General features: G+C 44.1%; 1 protein-coding gene across 1 annotated transcript; it reads left to right on the top strand.

Annotated features, from left to right (window-relative positions):
* Positions 1-1,307: 1,307 nt before the first annotated feature.
* NLRP8 (NLR family pyrin domain containing 8) lies at positions 1,308-19,960 on the top strand (the record flags this gene model as incomplete). Its single annotated transcript, XM_082676746.1, has 7 exons — positions 1,308-1,689; positions 2,913-2,987; positions 4,145-5,744; positions 9,687-9,854; positions 14,335-14,505; positions 16,181-16,351; positions 19,786-19,960. 7 exons carry the CDS (start codon positions 1,308-1,310, stop codon positions 19,958-19,960), a joined length of 2,742 nt encoding a protein of 913 aa, XP_082532872.1.
* Between the last annotated feature and the right edge of the window lie 2,192 nt (positions 19,961-22,152).

The raw sequence follows: 22,152 nt of genomic DNA, 5'->3' as shown, positions 1-22,152 counted from the left end.
AATTTTCTAAAGTTGTTTGTTCTTCTGAATCTAAGAGGTAGGAGACCAGCTCCTTCACAAACTGGAAGCACCTGTGAGAATAAGCCTTGTAGCCCAATTCCTCTGACCGAGGATGCTAAATGCTTTCAAATCTGTGCCATGAAGAAGAACGATAACGCACCAGCCCCAGCCAATGGGAAGGGAGGATGCACGTTGCCCAGAACCCCAGAGCCTATTAGGGTGGAAAGTGGGGCAGACCCAGTGCTTTTTCTTTCTGCCTTGGGAGATGTTTGTGACAGGAAGGAGACAGGAAGCCTCATTCCCTTCAGCGGTGAGTGGTGGTGTTGTTTTCCTCTCTTCTACCTCCTATTTTTCCACATCACTTTCTTACAGTTACTACACCAGATACTTGAGTTCACCAGGTCCAGTTGAGCTAAATTCGTTCTTTTTCCAGTTCTTTGAGGTGTAAAGTTAGGTTATTTGAGACCTTTCTTTTCTCTTAAGGTAGACTTTTTCTTTTTGCTCCAATATCAGAATAACAGAATCAAGAGTGGAGGTGAAGGTTAAGTAGCGAGGCTACTTCAGAGGTGGTCGTCATCCACGGGGAGCTTGCAATTCTCCAAATTCACTGCAGTGAATTGAAGGAGATAAAACTTTGAGTCAGTGCCCAATACATGATGACTTAAGTATCCAGGAAGTTCTCGGGTGATGGAGATGAGAATTAACAGATGATAATAATAAAAAAGATAACTCAGAGAAGCAATAGGATAGGAGTAGTAGGTAGACCAAGGCGAAAGCCCCACTCCCCCTAGTGAATTCATTCTTTTCTCCTCCACATTCCACTTTTTACACACAATAGAAGGAAGCCCCGAGTCATTGTTAGCTATGATGAACCAGGCACTGTCTTAAATGTACTTGTGGGTGTATCTCTTTGAGAATCCTCACAACCCCCAGAGCACATATGATAAGATCCTGGTACCAGAGATGAGAAAAGAGGCGCAAAGAGGCTCTGCAATTTCCCCAAAGTCACCTTGCTAATAAGTGGCATAGAGAATTAAAAACTACAAAGTGGTTTTGAGTCTAAACACTGAGCCCCAATAGTGGAGGGGCTCCCAGGTCTTTCCGCAGGCCAGAGAATCTTGGAGGAAGGGAGGGGAAGAGGATATCCAGCACATGGTATGCTCCATCAGGTATGGATTACATAAATCTGTCCCCTGGGGTGGTGTTCTCACGTTCCTATAACTTCATGTCTCCCCAGGTCGCGTCTCTTCTCTCTTCCAACTGGTCCTCTTTATCGCTGGCGCTGAGGCTCTCGGCCTCGGGTAAAGATGAGTGACGTGAGCTGGGATTCTGACTCTTCCCCCCGCTCTTCCTCACCTCCTTCCCCCCCTCCTTCCTCCGCTCACTCGCCTTCTTTCTTCCCATCCTCTTCCTCCTCCGCCTTCCCTTTCAAAGACGGAGTCATGCTGTACATGGTCTATTTAAGCAAGGAGAATCTCCAGAGGTTCAAGCAGCTTTTAGTGGAAGAGAGCCCCAGACCTGGCTCTCTCCAGATCAGCTGGGACCAGCTGAAGACAGCCCGGTGGGCGGAGGTGGTTCACCTCCTAATCGAGTCCTTCCCTGGACGCCTCGCTTGGGAGGTGACTCACGACATCTTCGCCAAGATGGACCAGGCAGAACTGTGCCTTCGGGTACAGATGGAGCTGAATGGTGAGTGAGAATCTGGTATACACGATGCGGTTGGGCTTGGGTGCTGCAGACCTAAGCGCTTCACTAGCCTCTCCTATGTAGGTACACTCTATTTTCTTATACATCTAACTATGCACATACATAGCTATATACACATATAGCAATACATACATGGATATTAAAGCGTTTATTTTTTAATTTGGTTTTATTTTTTAATTTGGAAATTGGCTCCCTTTTTCATTGAAGTATAGTTGATTTACACTGTTGGGTTAGTTTCAGGTGTACAGCACAGTGATTCGTATATATGTATATATATATATGTATATATATATATTCTTTTTCAGATTCTTTTCCATTATAGCTTATTACAAAATATTGAGTAGAGTTCCCTGTGCTATACAGTAGGATATTGTTGTTTATTTTATTATTTTTTAAATTTTTATTGGAGTATAGTTGATTTACCGTGTTGTGTTAGTTTCAGTTTCAGGTGTTAGTACAGCAAAGTGAATCAGTTATACATACACATATATCCACTCTCTTTTAGATTCTTTTCCCATATAGACCATTACAGAGTACTGAGTAGAGTTCCCTGTGCTATACAGTAGGTCCTTATTAGTTATCTATTTTATATATAGTAGTGTGTGTATGTGATCCCAATCTCCCAATTTATCCCTCCTCATACCTTTTCCCTTTGGTAACCATAAGTTTGCTTTCTGTGTGTGGGGGGTCTATTCCTGTTTTGTAAATAAGTTCATTTGTATCATTTTCTGGATTCCACATATCTCTAATTCCATCCATGTTGCTGCAAAGGGCATTATTTCGTTCTTTCTTGGAGCTGAGTACTATTCCATTGCATGCATGCACCACATCTTTTTTACCCATTCATCTGTCGATGGACATTTAGGTTGCTTCCTAAATGCACATACGTGTGTATTAAAGTGTTTATGTGTTTTACATGTGTGTGTGTGTGTGTGTGTGAGCGCAGTGTTTGGCTGGGCTGTACATTTATATGTTATTAAACACCCTCCTCAGGACCTTCTGACACACCACCCTTTTCACACTTCCTAACACCGAGATGGGAGGTCTAGGTCATCTTCTTCTCCCTGAACTAAGGTGGTGAGAGAATGAGACTCGTGAATGACGTGGCTGCCGCTATCCTAAAAGGTCCCGTTACCTCCGTGGTGCTCTCCCTGTTCTGTCCACCTTGTCATTCCAATGAGGGGCTCTTTGTTTGTCTGTTCCAGACATTTTACCTAACTTGGAACCAGAGGCCTTGAACCCAAGAGAAACACAAATGAACTTGGAGGAAGATGAGGCTGGTACGTGCTGGCCCTGTGCAGATTCTGGTGGAAAACAGGCTATGGGTGGGGATGAGAAGCCCAGTCCCCAAGGCAAGGCAGGTTGTAAATGCATATGTCTAGTGTCCCTTCTGTGAATCAGAACTTCAAAAAAGAGAGCAGCTGTGCACTCACCTAAGCGGGAAGTCCAGCCACTGACCCAGCTGGATGCAGGGGCTCAGGCTACATCCTTGAGACATCACTTCTCTCCCTCCTTCCATTGGATTCAGTCTTGAGTGGTCCCTCCTCTGCACACTGGCCGTTTCTGCCACCAGCTGCCCTTAGCAACACCAGCAGGAAAACAGAGTGCTTATTTCTCATTTTTCCAACACAAGTCCTGGAGCTCACTCCCCTGAATGAACTGAGACCATGAGCTCCTCGATGAATAATGTGGTGAAATGCTCTGGCGGGTGGACACTGGCTTATGTGCTTATGAGACAGCTTGATGGTAAGTCCAGCCACAGTCCAAAGTAACGGTCGGAGAGTGCGAAGGGGGCAGTTCTCCAAAAAATTTAGGGTGCTGTTGCCAGGCTAGGAATGGTCAGTAGATAGGCAAACACAGCAGCTATCTTAATCCATCCCTCCTTCCCCTACTCCGTTATCCTGGACCATCAAAGTAGGATTCTAGGGAACTCCCTGGGGGTCCAGGGATTAGGACTCAGCGCTTTCACTGCTGAGGGCCCAGGTTCCATCCCTGGTTGGGGAAGCTAAGATCCCACAAGCCGTGTGATGCAGCCAAAATAAAATTTTAAAAATATATTTTTTAATTTAAAAAATACAAATAACATAGGTAAAGCTACCCCAGCCATCTGCTGAGAATTAAGAAATAGGAAGAAGGGACCAAAAGAACTGCGGTGCCAATAGGAGCTATGGGGTCACTGAACCAATTTCAAGAACTTTATAACCGCCCCCCACTTCTTATGTAAAGAGCAGCTCTTGCTTTGTCTAAGCCACTTCAAGTTGTCTGTTCTGTTCCTTGCAGCTTCTTAATTGATGCACTGCTCTCCGGAAACGTGCGTGATTGATGCACTGTGTCCTGGAGCTGGATGTAGACGTCAAGCCTCGTTTTCTGGTTGTTCAGTCAGTTCTCACAAACAACTGATGCTGTACCCTGCATCTCTCCCTTCTCATTCATCCAGATAAATTACGGGAGTACAGACTACACTTGATGAATGAATATTCGACCCTACGGAACAGCACCGTTTGGCCTGGGAACCACATGGACTTCTTTTACCAAGACCTACACAGAGAAGAGACATTCTTACCCTGTCTACTTCTTCCCAGAAAACCTCAAGGAAGACAGCCCAAGACTGTGGTTCTTCAGGGGGTCGCCGGGGTTGGAAAAACAAGCCTGGCCAAAAAAGTGATGTTAGAATGGGCAGAAAACAAGTTCTATGCCCACAAGCTCTGGAACGCTTTCTACTTCCATTGCCAGGAGATGGACCAGTTGGACGAGCAGAGCTTCGCTGAGCTTATCGCACGCAAGTTGTCCGGGTCTCGGGCTCTGGCGTCCAAGATCATATCCAAAGCAGACCAGCTTCTGCTCTTCTTTGATGGTTTTGAGGAACTAACCTCAACCCTCATAGATAGACCGGAGGACCTGAGTGAAGACTGGAGCCAGAAGGTGCCCTGGTCTGTCCTCCTGACCAGTTTGCTGAGCAAAAGAATGCTCCCCGGGGCCACGCTAATCATCTTCCTGAGGTTCACCTCTTGGAAGAACTTGAATCCCTTTCTGAAATGCCCGTCTCTGATAACCCTTACAGGGTTTAGCGTGCCTGAGAGATCCAGGTATTTCAGGACGTACTTCAGAAACAAGAGCCAAGCCGATGAAGCCTTGAGTTTTGTCATGGGAAACACGATTCTCTTCTCCATGTGCCAGGTCCCTGTCATCTGCTGGATGGTATGTTCTTGTCTGAAACAGCAGATGGAGAGAGGAGCAAATCTCCCGCACACATTTCCAAATGCCACAGCTGTATTCGTCCACTTTCTTTCCAGCTTGTTTCCAACCAGGGTTAGAGACCTTTTCAATACGACTCACCAAGAGCAATTGAAAGGTCTGTGCTCCTTGGCCGCAGAGGGTATGTGGGAAAGGAGATGGGTGTTTAATAAGAGAGATCTCAATCTGGCCAGACTGGATGAAACAGACGTCGAGACTTTTCTCAGCGCGAATATCTTTCGAAGGGTGGTGGGCAACAGAGACCTTTACGCCTTTGCCCACTTGAGCTTCCAGGAGTTTTTTGCTGCCTTGTTGTATGTTCTCTGCTTCCCACGAAGACTCAGAAATTTCCATGTGTTGGACCGGTTCCACGTCCTACGTCTGATAGCACATCCCGGAAGAAAGAGGAACCATCTCGCCCAGATGGCTCTTTTTTTATTTGGCCTTTTAAATGACGCGTGCGCTCTAGCCGTGGAGCGGGTGTTCAGATGCAAGGTGTCCTTGGGCAACAAGAAGAAATTGCTGAAAGTCGCAGCCGAGCCTCATGAATGTGACCCACCAACCCCGCACCACGGGGTCCCACAGCTGTTCCACTGTCTGCATGAAATCCGGGAGGAGGTATTTGTGAGTCAGATCCTAAACAGCTATCGTAAAGCTACTTTGGTCATCAGCAGAAGTAAAGATGTGCAAGTGTCTGCCTTTTGCCTCAAGTTCTGTCGACGTTTGCAGGAGTTAGAGCTGACGATCACCCTGATCATCACCAGAGCGAGCAGGCTCTGCCCGGATCCCCTTCCTGCCTCTGGGTAAGTGCGCCCATCTCTCCCTTGGTAGATTCACGGTCCTATCGGGGACCTTGCCTACCATCTCCTGGGCATCCAAGGCGACCACCTCCGTCTTGAGGGGATCCCTTGCACATGGGACTTTCGGTCTTAAAAACAGAACGCAACGTAAAATAGGTAGCAAGTAGGACGCAGCCGCATAGCACAGAGAGATCAGCTCGGTGCTTTGTGACCACCTAGAGGGGTGGGATAGGGAGAATGGGAGGGGGACGCAAGAGGGAGGAGATATGGGGATATATGTATATGCATAGCTGATTCACTTTGTTATACAGCAGCAGCTAACACACCACTGTAAAGCAATTATACTCCAATAAAGATGTTAAAAACAAAAACAAACAGAAGGTGTTCCTGGGGTGCCGATTTCCATGCTAAAACTGGGAGAATCCTGGAAAAAAACAAGACGAGTGGTTCACCTACCTTGCCTCTATGCTGCACACCCTCCTTCCCATGTATGTGGGGACTCTGTTTCATCTATCACCCCAATTCTGTATATCATAAGCCTTTTAGTCTGTAAGGAAGTGCTGTCCAACGAGACTTCCTATGATGGGGAAGAATGAAGGAGAAAATTCGAGGTGTTCCCAGAGCCAAAGACACTACGTGCAGATCTTTCTCTGGATTTTGGATTCTGGTTCACCGTGCCCCTCCCCCACCCCCCCAAAAGAAAGAATAATTTTCCCTTATTCTGTTCCTATATAGAGTTTTTTCTTTTTAGTAACAATTTCATAAGCACAGAGTAAGAATATGGATTATATTTTGCATCCTAATCTCTGCCCTCATATAAATCCTAAGTGATTAAAAAGCAACTCTTTTTTTCCCTAAGTCATAGGACCATATAAGTGAGGCCACGAGTCTTCCTGGAATGAAATGAAAAATCCTGTAACAGTTCTGCTGGGCATCTTCTTAAATGAGGGCATCTTTTGAAAGTCACAAAGGGGTCTGTGATCATAAGGAAGCCCTGGGTTTGCTAGTAGGTTTTCTCAAGCTTAATCTCTAACGATGAGCCCTTTTCTCTTTTTCTCCCACACAGACCAGAGGGCGGTGATAGGTGTTATCTCTGGTGGCAAGACTTCTGCTCTGTGTTTAGGACACATGAGAGTTTGGAAGTCCTGGCTGTGACAAACAGTACTATGGACCCTGATTCAGTGAAGGTCCTTTCTACAGCACTGAAACACCCACACTGTAAACTCCAAAAACTGATGTGAGTATAAAACAAATCCTAGTTGGAAGGCATTCCATGGAAACAGTCTGTTTCCCTCTCTGCTCACGCTAGACGTGCTCAAGGCATCCACGTCCATAGGTTTTTTTCCTAGTCTTACTGAGATACAACTGACCTATAACACTGTAGGTTTAAGTGTTACAGCCTGATGACTTGACATACATATATTGCAAAATGACGAGCACAGTAAGTTTAGTTACCATCCATCACCTCGTACAGTTACCAAAATGTTCTTTCCTAGTGATTGAATGGTCTACTCTCTTAGCATCTTTCAAATCTACCACACAGCATGGTTAACTACAGTCACCCCAGCACTTATTTGTCTTATAATTGGAAGCTTGTACCTTCTGACCGCCTTTGCTCAATTCCCCCACCCCCGCCTCTGACAACCATAAATCTGATCTCTTTTTCTATGAGTTTCGTTATTTTTTAGATTCCACGTGTAAGTGAGGTCGTTTTTCTAAAGAAGACATACAGATGGCCAACAGGCTCATGAAAAGAGGCTCAACATCACTAAACATTAGAGGAATGCAGATGAAAACCACCATGACATATCACCTCACACCTGTCATCAAAAACACGAGAGATAATAAGTGTTGGTGAGGATGCAGAGAAAAGAGAACCCCAGTGCACTGTTGGTGAGAACATGAATTGACGGCCACTGTGGAAAACGGCATGGAGGTTCCTCAAAAAACGAAAACTCCTAGTTGTTTTTACTGCCTGAGTGGTGATGTGCTAAGCAGGTACTTAGTGTGGTGTACCACTGCATTCCTTTGGGGTAAGTACTGTTATCCTGATTTTTTTTAAAGGGAGAACCAGAGAGGTTAAGTGACTTGTCTGAGATCACACAGCTGGTAAGCTTTGGGGAACGCTCCCCATCTCAGGTGGTCTGAGGCTCGCCTCCTCCATCACCACACCACACACGCTTAGCAGGCCCCTGCGTGTCACAGGTCAAGATTTCCATGAAAGAGGGAAGAAGGTGAGCCAGATCCAGCTGCCGTTTGGCAGGCTCTACGAAATGAAAAATGCATGTACACCTTGACCCCAAGGTCCACTTTTTTAAATCCACCCAAGGTAAATACATATGCACGTACTCGGAGGAATGGTTGAGAACATCACTGCAACATTACCTTCAATACCAAAAAATGTACAGACATTTATGTAGCACTCACCCTCTGCTGGGCTGTCTTAGGTCCAGCATTACATTTCAGTGCTCTTAAAACTCACAGCCATCCTAAAGAAGTAGGTATTTCATGAGGAAGCTAGGGCATGAGGTTACACAGCTGGTATGTAATCGGAATACAGATTTAAACTCCAGAATCAGTTCTCTTAGCTATTACCTTATACACCCTCTCCCTATGGTTTTTAAAACCCAGAAACTCAATACTTCATCAAAATTCCTTGAAATAGCCCACTTGACCAGTATCTGACCTATTTTCTCTCCTGTTATTATAAAGATTATCATTAACTCCCATTGTTTTAAAAAGATTTATTTTGATGTGGACCAATTTTTAAAAAATCTTTATTCAATTTGTTACACTATTGCTTTTGTTTTATGTTTTGCTTTTCTGGCCACAAGTCATGTGGGAATCTTAGCTCCCGGACCAGAGGTCGAACCCACACCCCCTGCATTGGAAGGCGCAGTCTTAACCCCTGGACCACCCGGGAAGTCCCTAGCTCCGCTTTTTTGAATGCCTTCCTTTCTACATCAAGTCCTATGCAGAACCTCTTACAGGCATCACTAGTGTTAATTCTCACGACCATCCTAAGTGGAAAATGTCATGAGCTCTCTCGAGGATGTGAAACGAATCTTGGGGAGATTAAGTGACTCACGTAAGGTCGTCCAACTAGGAGGCTGAGCTGAGAAGAGAATCCAGTTTGGAGCCTTGGGCTGCACAGAAAGGGGCCTCACGCATTTATGGACTGATTGAACGAAGAAGAACTAATTAGCAAATGGGGAAATGTTGGTCAAAATGTACTATAGGGCTTCCCTGGTGGCGCAGTGGTTGGGAGTCCGCCTGCCGATGCAGGGGACACAGGTTCGTGCCCCGGTCCAGGAAGATCCCACATTCCGCAAAGCGGCTGGGCCCGTGAACCATGGCCTCTGAGCCTGCGCGTCAGGGGCCTGTGCTCCGCGACGGGAGAGGCCACAGCAGTGACAGGCCTGCGTACCGCAAAAAAAAAAAAAAAAAAAAAAAAAGTACTACAAACTCCCAGTTAAACATTGAATACTTTCTGGGGATCTAATGCACAGCATGGTGACTATAGTTAACAATACTGTATGGTATACTTGAAAGTTGCTAAGAAAATAGATCTTCAATGTTCTCACCCCAAAAAAGAAATGGTAAGTATGTGGCCAGATGGAGGCAGTTAGCTGATGCTCAAGTGGTAGTCATTTTGCAATATGTAAGTGCATCAAATCAACAAGCGATGTACACTAAAGCGATACATTGTTATCTGTATCATCTCAACAAAGCTGGAGGGGAAAAAAAACTCATTAGCCACCTTGATTGTGGTGATGGTTTCATGGGTGTATGAACACATCCAAACTCATGAAGTTGGGTGCATTAGGTATATGATAGATGCACTTTTTTTGGTGTGTCGATTATACCTCAATAAAGCTGTTCAAGAAAAAAGAGCTGATGGGCTGATGCGAGCCTATGATAACCGGACACTGCTTACCTCTGCAGCTTTAGGCACGTGAGCCCCCTCGTGTTGAATGAAGACTTAATCAGGGTTTTGGTGGAAAACCAGTACCTGAGATACTTGGAAATACAAGACACGGAAGTGAGATGCCAGGTCATGGAGTTTCTGTGCAATGCCTTGAAACACCCCCAGTGTTTTCTACAGTGTCTGAGGTGAGACTGGGAGGGATGGAGAGAGAACCCTGGTACCCAGGCAGTCCGTTCAGAGGTGGGGGGTTACATGCTCAGCCTGCCTGACATCTTACTGTAATCAGTTGTCAGTTTCACTCAGCTTTTTTCTTTTATCAAAGTATAGTTGATTTACAATATTGTGTTAGTTTCGGGTGTACAGCAAAGTGATTCAGTTATACATATATATATATTTTTTAATATATTTTTTTATTTATTTTTGGCTGAGTTGGGTGTTTGTTGCAGTGAGCGGGCTTCTCATTGCGGTGACTGCTCTTGTTGCAGAGCACGGGCTCTAGGCGTGCGGGCCTACAACTTCAGTAGTTGTGGCTCGCAGGCTCTAGAGCGCCGGCTTAGTAGTTGTGGCATACGGGCTTAGTTGCTCTGCGGCATGTGGGATCTTCCCGGACCAGGGCTCTAACCCGTGTCCCCTGCATTGGCAGGTAGGATTCTTAAGCGCTGGGCCACCAGGGAAGCCCTACATATATATTTTTTTAACATCTTTATTGGAGTATAATTGCTTTACATTGTTGTGTTATACATATATTTTTGCGGATGCTCATCCATTATAGGTTATTGTGAGATATTGAACATAGTTTCCTGTGCTATACAGTAAACCCTTATTGTTTATATATTTTATATATAGTGGTGTATATCTGTTAATCCCAAACTCCTAATTTATCCCTCTCCCCACCCCTTTCCCCTTTGGTAACCATAAGTTTATTTTCTATGTCTGTGAGTTTGTTTCTCTTTCATAAATACATTTATTTATATTATGTTTTAGATTCCAATATAAGTGATATCAAAATATTTGTCGTTAAATCACTTCACTCAGTATGATAATCTCTGGGTCTATCCATGTTGCCGCGAATGACAATATTTCATTATTTTTTATGGCTGTTCACTCAGATATTTTTTAAGGTGACAATTTCATATATGTATGCACTGTGAAATGATTGCCACAGTCAGGCTACATAACCCATGTGCCACCTCACAAAGCCACCATCTGAACACTTGAGATCAACTCTCTTAGCAAACGTCAAGTATACACTACAGTCTTGTTAACCATCGTCACCATGATGTACATTAGGTCTCCAGAAGTTATTCATCTTATAACTGGAAGTGTGTGCCCTTTGACCATCATTTCCCCCACCCCAGCCCCTGCAACCACCATTCTACCCTCTGGTTCTAAGTTTCACTCAGCTTGAAAACTACAATTTGATGTCCCAGGTGTGTCTGAGATAGAGAAACCATAGCCTTAGGGGTGAGCTTGGGCCAGCCCACCCTGGCTTGCAAGAGCTGATCGTTAAACATTCAGGAATTTGGTGAAGGTTGTTAGACAGCATTATTAAAAAACTAACTCACATAAACTTAGTATCGAATAAATTGTATTAAAAAACAAAGGCAATAGTTAAAACTCATTACTTCCTAATTTTTCTTACTATATTATTATCGGTGTCAGTGTTCAGCAAACCTTCTCTATGAAGGGCCGGGTAAGGAATATTTTCAACTTTGCAAGACGTACAGTCTCTGTCACGACTGTTCAACTCTGCTATAACATCTGAATTAAATAGTGGTGACAGAGTGCTAAAATATCCATTGCCAATATGCAAATGAATAGGCATGGTCGTGTTCCAATAAAACTTTATTATGATTAATAATTATGTATTCATAGAGTTCATCAATAACTTTAATGATTTATTAAGTATCAATTGTGTTATTAATAACTAATAATTATATAATTTACTAGTGATTTTATTTATGTATGAACACTGCAATTTGAATTTCATTTAATTTTCATGTGTCACAAAATATTCTTTAACTATTAAAAAAAATTTTAGGGATTTCCCTGGTGGTGCAGTGCTTAAGAATCCGCCTGCCAATGCAGGGGCCATGAGTTCGAGCCCTGGTCCGGGAAGATCCCACATGTCACGGAGCAACTAAGCCCGTGCGCCACAACTACTGAGCCTGCGCTCTAGAGCCCGCGAGCCACAACTACTGAGCCTGTGCGCCTTAGAACCTATGCTCCACAACAAGAGAAGCCACCGCAATGAGAAGCCCGCGCACTGCAACAAAGAGTAACCCCCTCTCGCTGCGGCTAGAGAAAGCCCATGTGCAGCAACAAAGACCCAACACAGCCAAAAATGAATTTGAATTTTTTTTTTTTGCGGTACGCGGGCCTCTCACTGTTGTGGCCTCTCCCGTTGCGGAGCACAGGCTCCGGATGCGCAGGCTCAGCGGCCATGGCTCACGGACCCAGCCGCTCCGCGGCATGTGGGATCTTCCCAGACCGGGGCACGAACCCGCGTCCCCTGCATCAGCAGGCAGACTCCCAACCACTGCACCACCAGGGAAGCCCAAATTTTAGAAAAATTTTAGATTACTCAGTTCACAGGCTGTACAGGACCAGGTGGTAATGCAAATTTGGTCCACGGGCCATAGTTTAACTGAATCTCATTCTTTATCCTGAAAATGGTTTGGCCAATAAATGTTTAAAAGAAGTTGTGTTTCAGGGGCAGAATCAAGTCCCTGGTTTGGAAGTAAAGCCTGACAGCCCATGCCAATTTGTCATGGCCCTGAGTGTGTATTATTTTCTATTGATTATTTGCAATTCAGACGCTGAATTTGATGCAGGTTCACTCAGGCAAGATGGAAATCACCCCTCCAGTCACTCTTGGGTGAAGAACAAGGATGTGAGATAGTAGGTGAGGTCTAGGTGGCTATGTGGGTACCATTTTCCCCAGGAGCTAAGGTTCAGTGTTTTTGCGTGGCTTCTGTAGGTTGGAAGATTGCCCTTTCAGCCCGAGAAATTGGGCTGATCTCGCCAGGAATCTCAAAAACAATGTTCACCTGAAGACTCTAATGCTGAAACGTAGCTCCCTGGAGAGGTTTGAGCCATGTCACCACCTGCCAGTGGCCCAACTGGAGAAGCTGTCGTAAGTCTTTTTGTGGTTGTCCTGCTGTTGCCCAGTTGTTTGGTAGATTGAGTGTTTCTAGGAGAAAAACAGAAATGGGGGAATGTGTGTATAATGGAGCAAAATTAAGTCGTGATTGTTAATGACATAGATGGGGCAATGAAGGCTTGAGCTGAGAGAGAGACAGACAGACAGAGAGACAGAGACAGAGAGACAGAACTACATAAAAGTACATATTTGCACCTAATATCCTAGAATATATAACTATAGTGAGCCTGATGTATCCATCATCCAGTTTTTGAAATAGAACCTTAACCGTACTATTTTCCTTCCCCACTGATCATATCGATCCCCAAGTCCATGACCCCCACGCCCCCATAGCCATCTTGAATTGGGTTGATCAGGCTCCTTATTTGTATTTACACTGATAATACTGTACATGGATCCTTAAACAGAGCACAGTTTTGCAGTGCTTTGAATTTCACGTAAGTGGCCTCATTGAGCATGTGTGCTTTTTCCAATCAACTGACATTTTAGTCTTCATCAGTGTTTTGTAGTTTCTATAGGCTGTTCCTCTTTGGTGCTGAATGATAACATTTGTATAAATGTGCAACAATTTAGGTGTCCATCTTACTTGCCACCGAGGGTTGAGCTATTAACACACACACACACACACACACACACACACACACACACACACACACACACACACACACACACACACACACACACACCCCGAGACACGCTAGTAGAGTTGCCACGTCATGGAGAGCATTCATCTTCAGTTCTACCAGGCTTGTTTCCAGACAGTTGGTACCAATTTGCAGTCCCACCAACGGTGTGTATGAAAGTTCCCCCAACTCCAAATTCTCATCCGACTCTTGTTACTGTTACTGCTTTTGCCAATCTGTTGAGCAGAAAATAACATGTTATTGTTTATTTATGACTCAAGTACCACTTTATTATTTTTTAATTGAAGTATAATTGACTTACAATATTATATGAGTTTCAGGTGTACGACCTGATATTTTTCTACGTTACAAAATGATCTCCATGATCAGTCTAGTTATCATCTGTCACCATACAAAGTTATTACAACATTAGATACTTTCTTGTTTACGTTTGCACTTCCCTCACCACACATGAAAACGTTTGCAGGACCTTCCTATACATCTTAGTTTCTCTAATACGAGTGCCCGCTTCTGTCTTCAGTGCGTGTTTCTATCTTTCTTTACCTTGTGAGATGGTGTCTCTTCCCAGGTCACCTCCATATATGTTATTTACTGTTTAGTCATTGCTGGTCCCTTTCTCTTCCCTCTTCATCCCGCTCTGTAACTGTTTTCCTGATCCCCAATTGCTTCTCACATCAAAGTTCTATCCTCCCCCTTAGATCTGAGAAGCCCTAAGGGCTGGTAACAGAAGTAGGATGAGGCGTTTGCATTTAGAAGGAAAGCCCTGATTGAAATCTTCATCTCTCAGCACAAGACAAGGAAAATCCTGTCACAGGCATGACTTAAATTGCACCCTGTCTGTGTGTGTCTGTCCCACAGGTTGGAGAATTGTGACCTCACGTCACTTTCCTGCAAAAGTCTTATCTCTTCTCTTGCGAGTAACAAGAATCTGACCCATTTGAGCTTGGCAAAAAATGCCTTGAAGGACGATGGGGCGAAACAGCTTTGGAATGCCTTGCAGTGCTCTCAGTATCCTCTGCAGAGGCTGGTGTAAGTCTCCAAATGTCCTCTTTTTGGAACTCCCTGGGGTAGAATAGGGCAATGGAGAGCAACTGTGATATGTGTGTCCATTTATGCAACATACTTTTTAAGCGCCTACTGCATATTAGGCATTGTGCTGATACTGGAAGAAAGCATAATGAAGAGGAAGGTGGTTATGATTTCAGTCTCAGAGATAAATTATCTAGCGGCAGAGTTCTCAAACTGTGTGCCGAGGTACCCAGGGGTGAACTCACAGAGGCGCTGCAGGATATTTTAAATGTAAGAGATACTGACATCATCGCCGCAAGAACTATTAGCTTGAGGTAGTTCTGTTCTAACATCAGGTTGTGCTACTTTCCTTTCAGTGATGTCATATCTTTGCAAAGCTCTGTCTTTAGCAATTGCGGTCACGAGAGCAAGTGCATTGCAAGAATGTTTTTTTTTTTTGGCCATGCCGTACGGCTTGTGGGATCTTAGTTCCCTGACCAGGGATTGAACCCCAGGCCCGCGGCAGTGAAAGCCTGGAGTCCTAACCCGTGGACCCCCAGGGAATTCCACAGAGCAAAATTTAATGAAGTACAGGGGTGATGTGAAAAAAGTGAGATGCTAAGGAGGGCATAAATGGAGAAAGTTTGGGAACCTCTGATCCAATGCATTCCTCTAACTCCCAGAGTTTGGGAGTGAGTGTTATACCTCTGAGATCAGAATAATGTAATGTGACCTGGCTTTCTGCTCAGAAGTGAGTCGTGTATCAACCTCAGTGATATGGACCAGCATACATACTAAGTGATATCCTGTTTGGTGTTTGTCTCACTCTATCCTGAATTCTTTAAATGACTTCCCCTAGGTATCAGGGCACATTGGCTGTCATTGACAGAAATTAAACTCAGACTGTCTTAAACCGTAAAGAAATTTGCTGGCTGGTAAAACCAGAAATGCCGAACTGACACGCAATACCCCCTGAACCCATTGAAGCTTTCAGGATCCCAAAAAGAAGCAGGAAATTGTGCAGCTGCTTCGGAAGACAGACGGGTATCTCCTCAAAAGGTTAAACAGAAACGTAACATGAGTCAGCAATTCTACTCCTTGGTATACATGCAAGAGAAATAAAAACAAAATCTGCACAAAAAATTGTACACGGATTTCCATAGCAGCATTATTTGTAGTAACAAAAAAGTGGGAAACAATCCAAGTGTCCAAAAGCTGATGAATGGATGAAGTGTGGTCTCTCCATATGATGGAATATTATTCAACCATAAAAAGCAACAAACTATATATTAATGCATGCCAAGTGGATGAATCTTGAAAATATTATGCTAAATGAAAGAAGCCAGTCACAAAAGACCACATATAGTATGATTCTATTTATATTAAATGTCTAGAAGAGGCAAATTGACAGGAAGAGAAATCAGATTAGTGGTTGCTAGAGCTGGGGTGGGTGGGGGAAGAAATTGGGAATGACTGCTAAAAGGTACACCGTTTTCCTTTTTGGGGTGATGAAAATGGTCTAGAATCATGGTAAATGTTGTGCAACTCTGTAAATATACTGAAAACCAATGGTGTGTACACTCCCAATGGGTGAACTCTATGGCACGTTAATTATATCTTGATAAAGCTGTTATACCAAAAAAAAAAAAAGGCGGGAAAGAAAGCTAAGGGTGTTTTGGTTGGTGTTTCTCTGCAGGCTGAGAAATTGTGCCTTGACCTCTGAGTGCTGTCCGGATATGGCTTCTGCTCTTGATAAAAATAAAAACCTGAGAAGTCTGGACCTTGGTTTTAACAGCCTGAAGGACGACGGGCTTATCCTGCTCTGTCAGGCCCTGATGAACCCTGACTCTGGCCTACAGATTCTTGAGTAAGTTGTCCCCGTTTCCTTCTTTGAGACCGAGTGTCTGTAAAATTCTCTTGGGGTAGAATGTGGGAGTGTGTTTTGCACTTCTGGGGTGTTCCCTCCATTTGGTTGGAGGACTTGGAAACTTCAGAGCAGTGGTTCTCAAAGTACAGTCCTCAGACTAGGAACCTTTTCATCAGGGAAGTTGTTAGAAAGGCAAATTCTTGCATCATTTGTCTCTCTGTGTCTGGTTTATGTCACTGGGCATAATGCCCTCAAGGTCCACCCATGTTGTCACAAACAGAATTTCATTCTTTTTATCGGCTGAGTAGTATTCCATTGTACATATATGCCACATCTTCTTTACCCATTCATCTGTCGATGGGAATAGAGGTTGCTTCCGTGTCTTGGCTATTGTGAATAGTGCTGCTATGAACATGAGGGTGCAGGCATCTCTTCCATACCCTGGTTTCGATTCCTTTGGGTCCATTCCCAGAAGTGGGGTTGCTGGATCTTGTGGTGCCCTGAGGGTGGGGGACACCCCAGTCTGTGCTTCACAAACACCTCCCATGATTCCTGTGAATGTTAGAGTTTAAGGACCATTGTTAAATTCTTCCATTCAATGAAAGATAAAGAAGAATTTGTTAATCTTAGACTAATACCTTAGATGGCGAGTCTTCCAAAATCAATGTTTATGCTTAGGGAATCTTTTTTGTGTGTATATTTTTTCCTTCTCCTAAAGGTCTCTATGCTAACATGCATACTAGCCAAGTGATTCGAAAGAATTCATCCTATTTTTAATTGTTTTAGTGGTTACCCTAAATATTTAGAAAAGATTTATAGACATCTCTGATGACAAAGGTTGAAACTTTTTTTTGAGTTATTTTTTTTTATTGGCGTATAGTTGATTAACAATGTTGTGTTAGTTTCAGATGTACAGCAAAGTGATTCAGTTATACATATACAACTTTTTTTTGCCTCTTTCCTACCTGCATTTTCTGTTCACTATTGGTATGATCTGGGTTCTAAGTCTAGATCACTTTTTTCTTTCAGAAATGTTAGCTTTTATTTTTTATTGAAGTATAGTTGATTTATAATATTATATTAGTTTTAGGTGTACAGCATAGTGATTCTGTATTTTGATACATTATACCCCCATTAAACATTATTATAAGATAATGGTTACAATCCCCTATGCTGTACAAAATGTTCTTGTTGCTTATCTATTTTATACATAATAGTTTGTATCTCTTAATCCAGTATACCTAATTTGTCCCTCCTGTCTTCCCTCTCCCCTTTGGTAACCACCAGTTTGTTTTCTATGTCTCTGAGACTGCTTCTGATCTAGGAGAGGCAGCAGTGAGCGGTGGCGTGAAGCGAGATCTTAATTCCCTGCCCAGGGATTAAACCTGGGGAGCCTGGATGAAAACCAGGAATCCCAGCCACCACACCCGCTGGCTCTTGCCCCAGTGAAAAATGCATTTCTCACGGAGGCAAAAAAAGAAACCTGTAAAACAGGTACAAAGTTTATTATTAGAGACATAGCACAACAACAAGTGGGAGAGCACACAGAAACAGTTTGCTTAGTTAAGATAGAAGCAGGGCAGAGACGCACACCCGGAGAGCAAGGGTGTGGGTGTCCTCCCTAATGAGGAGGAGAGCTGTAAAGAGGCCGTTAAGTCATTCATATACGGCAGTTCTTCCGGGTCTCTGTTTACCTTTGGCCAGTTATCTGATTTCTTTTCCCACACCTGACCTTCCCTAGGACCTTCCCCAACTTGCGTGTGCAACTTTTTTCCAAGATGGATTTCAGCCCAGAGGCCTATGGGAGGGCCTTAGCATCACGTGTTGTGGGGTGGTGCCCCTCCTTTTTGACCCCCAAGGAGCCTTTCTGCACATGTGCAATGTCTCCCTTGCCCCAAGGATGGGAAATACGTAACCTCTTGATCTTTCAACAGGGCTTGTCCCACTCTGTCCCTGCCATAAAAATGTCCAGTGTCTAGTTATTTACCCTGTTTCTGTTATTGGTTTTTATATCGAGGTGCAGATCTTGAAATATAGACAGGAATCCGGTCATAAATATGTAGTCCTGGAGTCCTTTTGTCTCTTGCTTCAGGAAATGTAAACAGGGGGCTGATAATGAATGTCTGGCCTGGAGCCCACCTTCTTCTCACCCAAGGAAGTGTGAACAGGAGGCCAGTTGTAAATGGCTAGCCTGGAGCCCATCTATCTCCTGCCTCCCTTTTATTTCGCATATATACTCATTTGTGTTCTTTTTAATATTGCACATATAAGTGATATCACATAACTCTAGAGCATTTAAATCACAGTAGGTTACATCCTTAATTTCTAAGATTAGTCCTGATAATGGATTTCATTTTTGTTGATAATTACTCGAAGGGAGTTCTGGAGGTCACAATTCTTTTACTCCAGAAAGTTAGTCTTGGGTTGGGTTTTTTTTAAAATTATTTTTTAATTTATTTTATTTTGGCTGCGTTGGGTCTTCATTGCTGCTCGCGGGCTTTCTCTAGTTGCGGCGAGCAGTGGCTACTCTTTGTTGCGGTGTGCAGGCTTCTCATTGCGGTGGCTTCTCTTGTTGCAGAGCACGGGCTTTAGGTGCATGGCTTCAGTAGTTGTGGCTCATGGGCTCTAGAGCACAGGCTCAGTAGTTGTGGCGCACGGGCTTAGTTGCTCCACAGCATGTGGGATCTTCCCTGACCAGGGATCGAACCCCTGTCCCCTGCATTGGCAGGTGGGTTCTTAACCACTGTGCCACCAGGGAAGTCCTACTACTATATTTAAAATAATCAACAAGGACTTAGTACAGAGAACTCTGCTTAATATTCTGTAATAACCTAAATGGGAAAAGAATTTGAAAAAGAATAGGTACATATATATTTACAACTGAATCCCTTTGCTGTATGTCTGAAACTAACACAACATTGTTAATCAACTATACTCCAAAATAAAATAACATTTTTTTTTAATTCTTTTCTTTTCTTTTTTTTTTAAACCCCACATTTGTTTGTTTATTTATTTTTCTGGCTGTGTTGGGTCTTCGTTTCTGTGCGAGGGCTGTCTCTAGTTGTGGCAAGCGGGGGCCACTCTTCATCGCGGTGCGCGGGCCTCTCGCTATCACGGCCTCTCTTGTTGCGGAGCACAGGCTCCAGACGCGCAGGCTCAGTAGTTGTGGCTCACGGGCACAGTTGCTCCGTGGCATGTGGCATCTTCCCAGACCAGGGCTCGAACCCGTGTCCCCTGCATTAGCAGGCAGATTCTCAACCACTGCGCCACCAGGGAAGCCCTAAAATAACATTTTTGAAAAGAAAAATAAGCTCCTTGGAATGAAATGACTCATTCCGGTCAGAGTGTGATTTCCAGGCTGTGAGCAGCTAGGCTGGCTCAGCTCTCAGGGGAGGGATGTGGTGACTTTTCTGCTGCCTGTTTCTCTCCCACAGGCTGGACAAGTGCCTGTTCACCTCCGGCTGCTGCCAGGCCATGGCTTCTGTGCTCCTCAACAACCAAACTCTGAGATACCTGGACTTGAGCAAGAACGACATCGGGTTCGGGGGCATCCTCCACCTGCGTGAGGCCGTCAGGAAGAGGAAGTGGGGATCTGAGGTCTCTCTGTAAGTCTCCGCTGGGTTCCCTGTGCAGGATGCATAGCCCTAGGAAACCTCCTCAGCAGCAGTGAGATTCTGGACCCCAAATGCTGTTGGTAGATGTTGCTAACGACCTTTGTTCCTTTCCTGGGGATTTTTATTTTAATAAATTTTTTATTTTATTTATTTATTTTTGGTGGCATTGGGTCTTCGTTGCTGCGCATGGGCTTTCTCTAGTTGCATCGAGTGGGGGCTACTCTTCGTTGCGGTACGTGGGCTTCTCATTGCAGTGGCTTCTCTTGTTGCGGAGCACGGGCTCTAGGTGCGTGGGCTTCGGTAGTTGTGGCTCGCGGGCTCTAGAGCGCAGGCTCAGTAGTTGTGGCGCACGGGCTTAGTTGCTCTGCGGCATGTGGGATCTTCCCGGACCAGGGCTCGAACCCGTGTCCCTTGCATTGGCAGGTGGCTTCTTAACCACTGCGCCACCAGGGAAGCCCTCCTGGGGATTTATAGTTTCCTTCATGTGGCTGACAAACCACAACTCCTGCGTGTGAAATGAGAAAATAAACCTGGATTCTACTGTCTGCTCTTTTTTTTTTTTTTTTTTTGCATTTTAAAAATATTTGTTTGTTTTTTACAGTAGGTCTTTGTTGGTTATCTATTTTAAGTATAGTGTGTACATATCAATCCCAGACTCCCAATCTACCCCTCCTCCCCACTCTTCCCCCCAACTCCGTAACCATAAGTTCATTCTCTAAGTCTGTGAGTCTGTTTCTGTTTTGTAAATCAGTTCATTTGTATCATTTCTTTTAGATTCCGCATATAAGCAATATCATATGGTATTTGTCTTTCTCTGTCTGACTTACTTCACTCAGTATGATAATCTCCAGCCCATGCATGTTGCTGCAAATTGCATTATTTCGTTCTTTTTTATGGCTGAGTAATTAATATTCCATTGTATATATGTAGCACATCTTCTTTACCCATTCCTCTGTTGATGGACATTTAAGTTGCTTCATGTCTTGGCTATCAGAAACAGTGCTACAGTGAACACTGGGGGGCATGTTTTCTTTCAGGTTATGGTTTTCTCTGGATATATGCCCAGGAATGGGATTGCTGGATCTTATGGTAGCTCTATTTTTAGTTTCTTAAGGAAACTCCACACTGTTCTCCATAGTGGCTGTACCAATTTATACTCCCACCAACAATGTAGGAGGGTTCCCTTTTCTCCACACCCTCTCCAGCCTTTATTGTTTCTAGATTTTTTGATGATGGCCGTTCTGACTGGTATGAGATGGTAGCTCATTGCAGTTTTTTTTAAATTTTTTATTTATTTATTTTTGGCTATGCCTCACAGCTTGTGGGATCTTAGCTCCCCGACCAAGGGTCAAATCCGCGCCCCCTGCATTGGAAGTGCAGAGTCTTAACCACTGGACCGCCAGGGAGGTCCCCTCATTGTAGTTTTGCTTTGCATTTCTCTAATAATTAGCGATGTTGAGCATCTTTTCATGTGCCTCTTGGCCAACTGTAAAAAAAGAAAAAAGTAAAAACGTAGCCATCTGCTCTTAAACTGTTTGTTTCTTCATCTTCTCTCCTGTCTTAAACAAATGAATGTGTTATCATCACTTACCAGATCTGCGGCTGTGAAGGGCTTAGTGGATCTTTCTGTTTCTCCATCTGTAATTTTGGGTTGGCATCCTCCTCCAGGAGATACTATGAGGATTGGAAGAAAGTGCATCTATAAGGCACTAAGTTCAGTGCCTGAGACCATCATGATCTCAATTATCGATGGATTCTGGGTATAGGTCATAGGAAACAGCTGGTGTATTCATTATCTATTGCCCTGGAACAAATTATCTCAATGCTTAATAAGGCAACACACATCTGTTGTAAAATTTCTGAAGGTCAGAAATACAGGAGCAGTTTAACTGGATGGTTCTACTCAGGCTCTTTTACGAGCTGAGTTAAGGTGTTGACTGGAAGGTGATGAGGCTGGAGGACCAACCTCCAAGCTCACCCATGTGGCTGTTGGCAGGAGGCCTCAGTTGCCCTCTGCAAGGCTGCTCCTAATGTTGCAGCTAGCTCCCTCCTGAACAAGTGATGGGAGAGGGAAGAAGGGGGAAGAGGGGGGGCAAAAGTGCCCAAAACAGAGCCACAGTCCTTTATTACTGAATCTTGAAAGACCCATCCCTTCTGCTTTACTCTAACGGTCACACAGACCCACTA

The sequence above is a fragment of the Grampus griseus genome (genome assembly GCF_964374135.1).
Source record: "Grampus griseus genome assembly, chromosome: 19".
In the NCBI taxonomy this organism is placed as follows: Eukaryota; Metazoa; Chordata; class Mammalia; order Artiodactyla; family Delphinidae; genus Grampus; species Grampus griseus.
The sequence above is the reverse complement of the archived record's forward strand: the minus strand, read 5'-3'. Positions and strand labels throughout refer to the sequence as shown.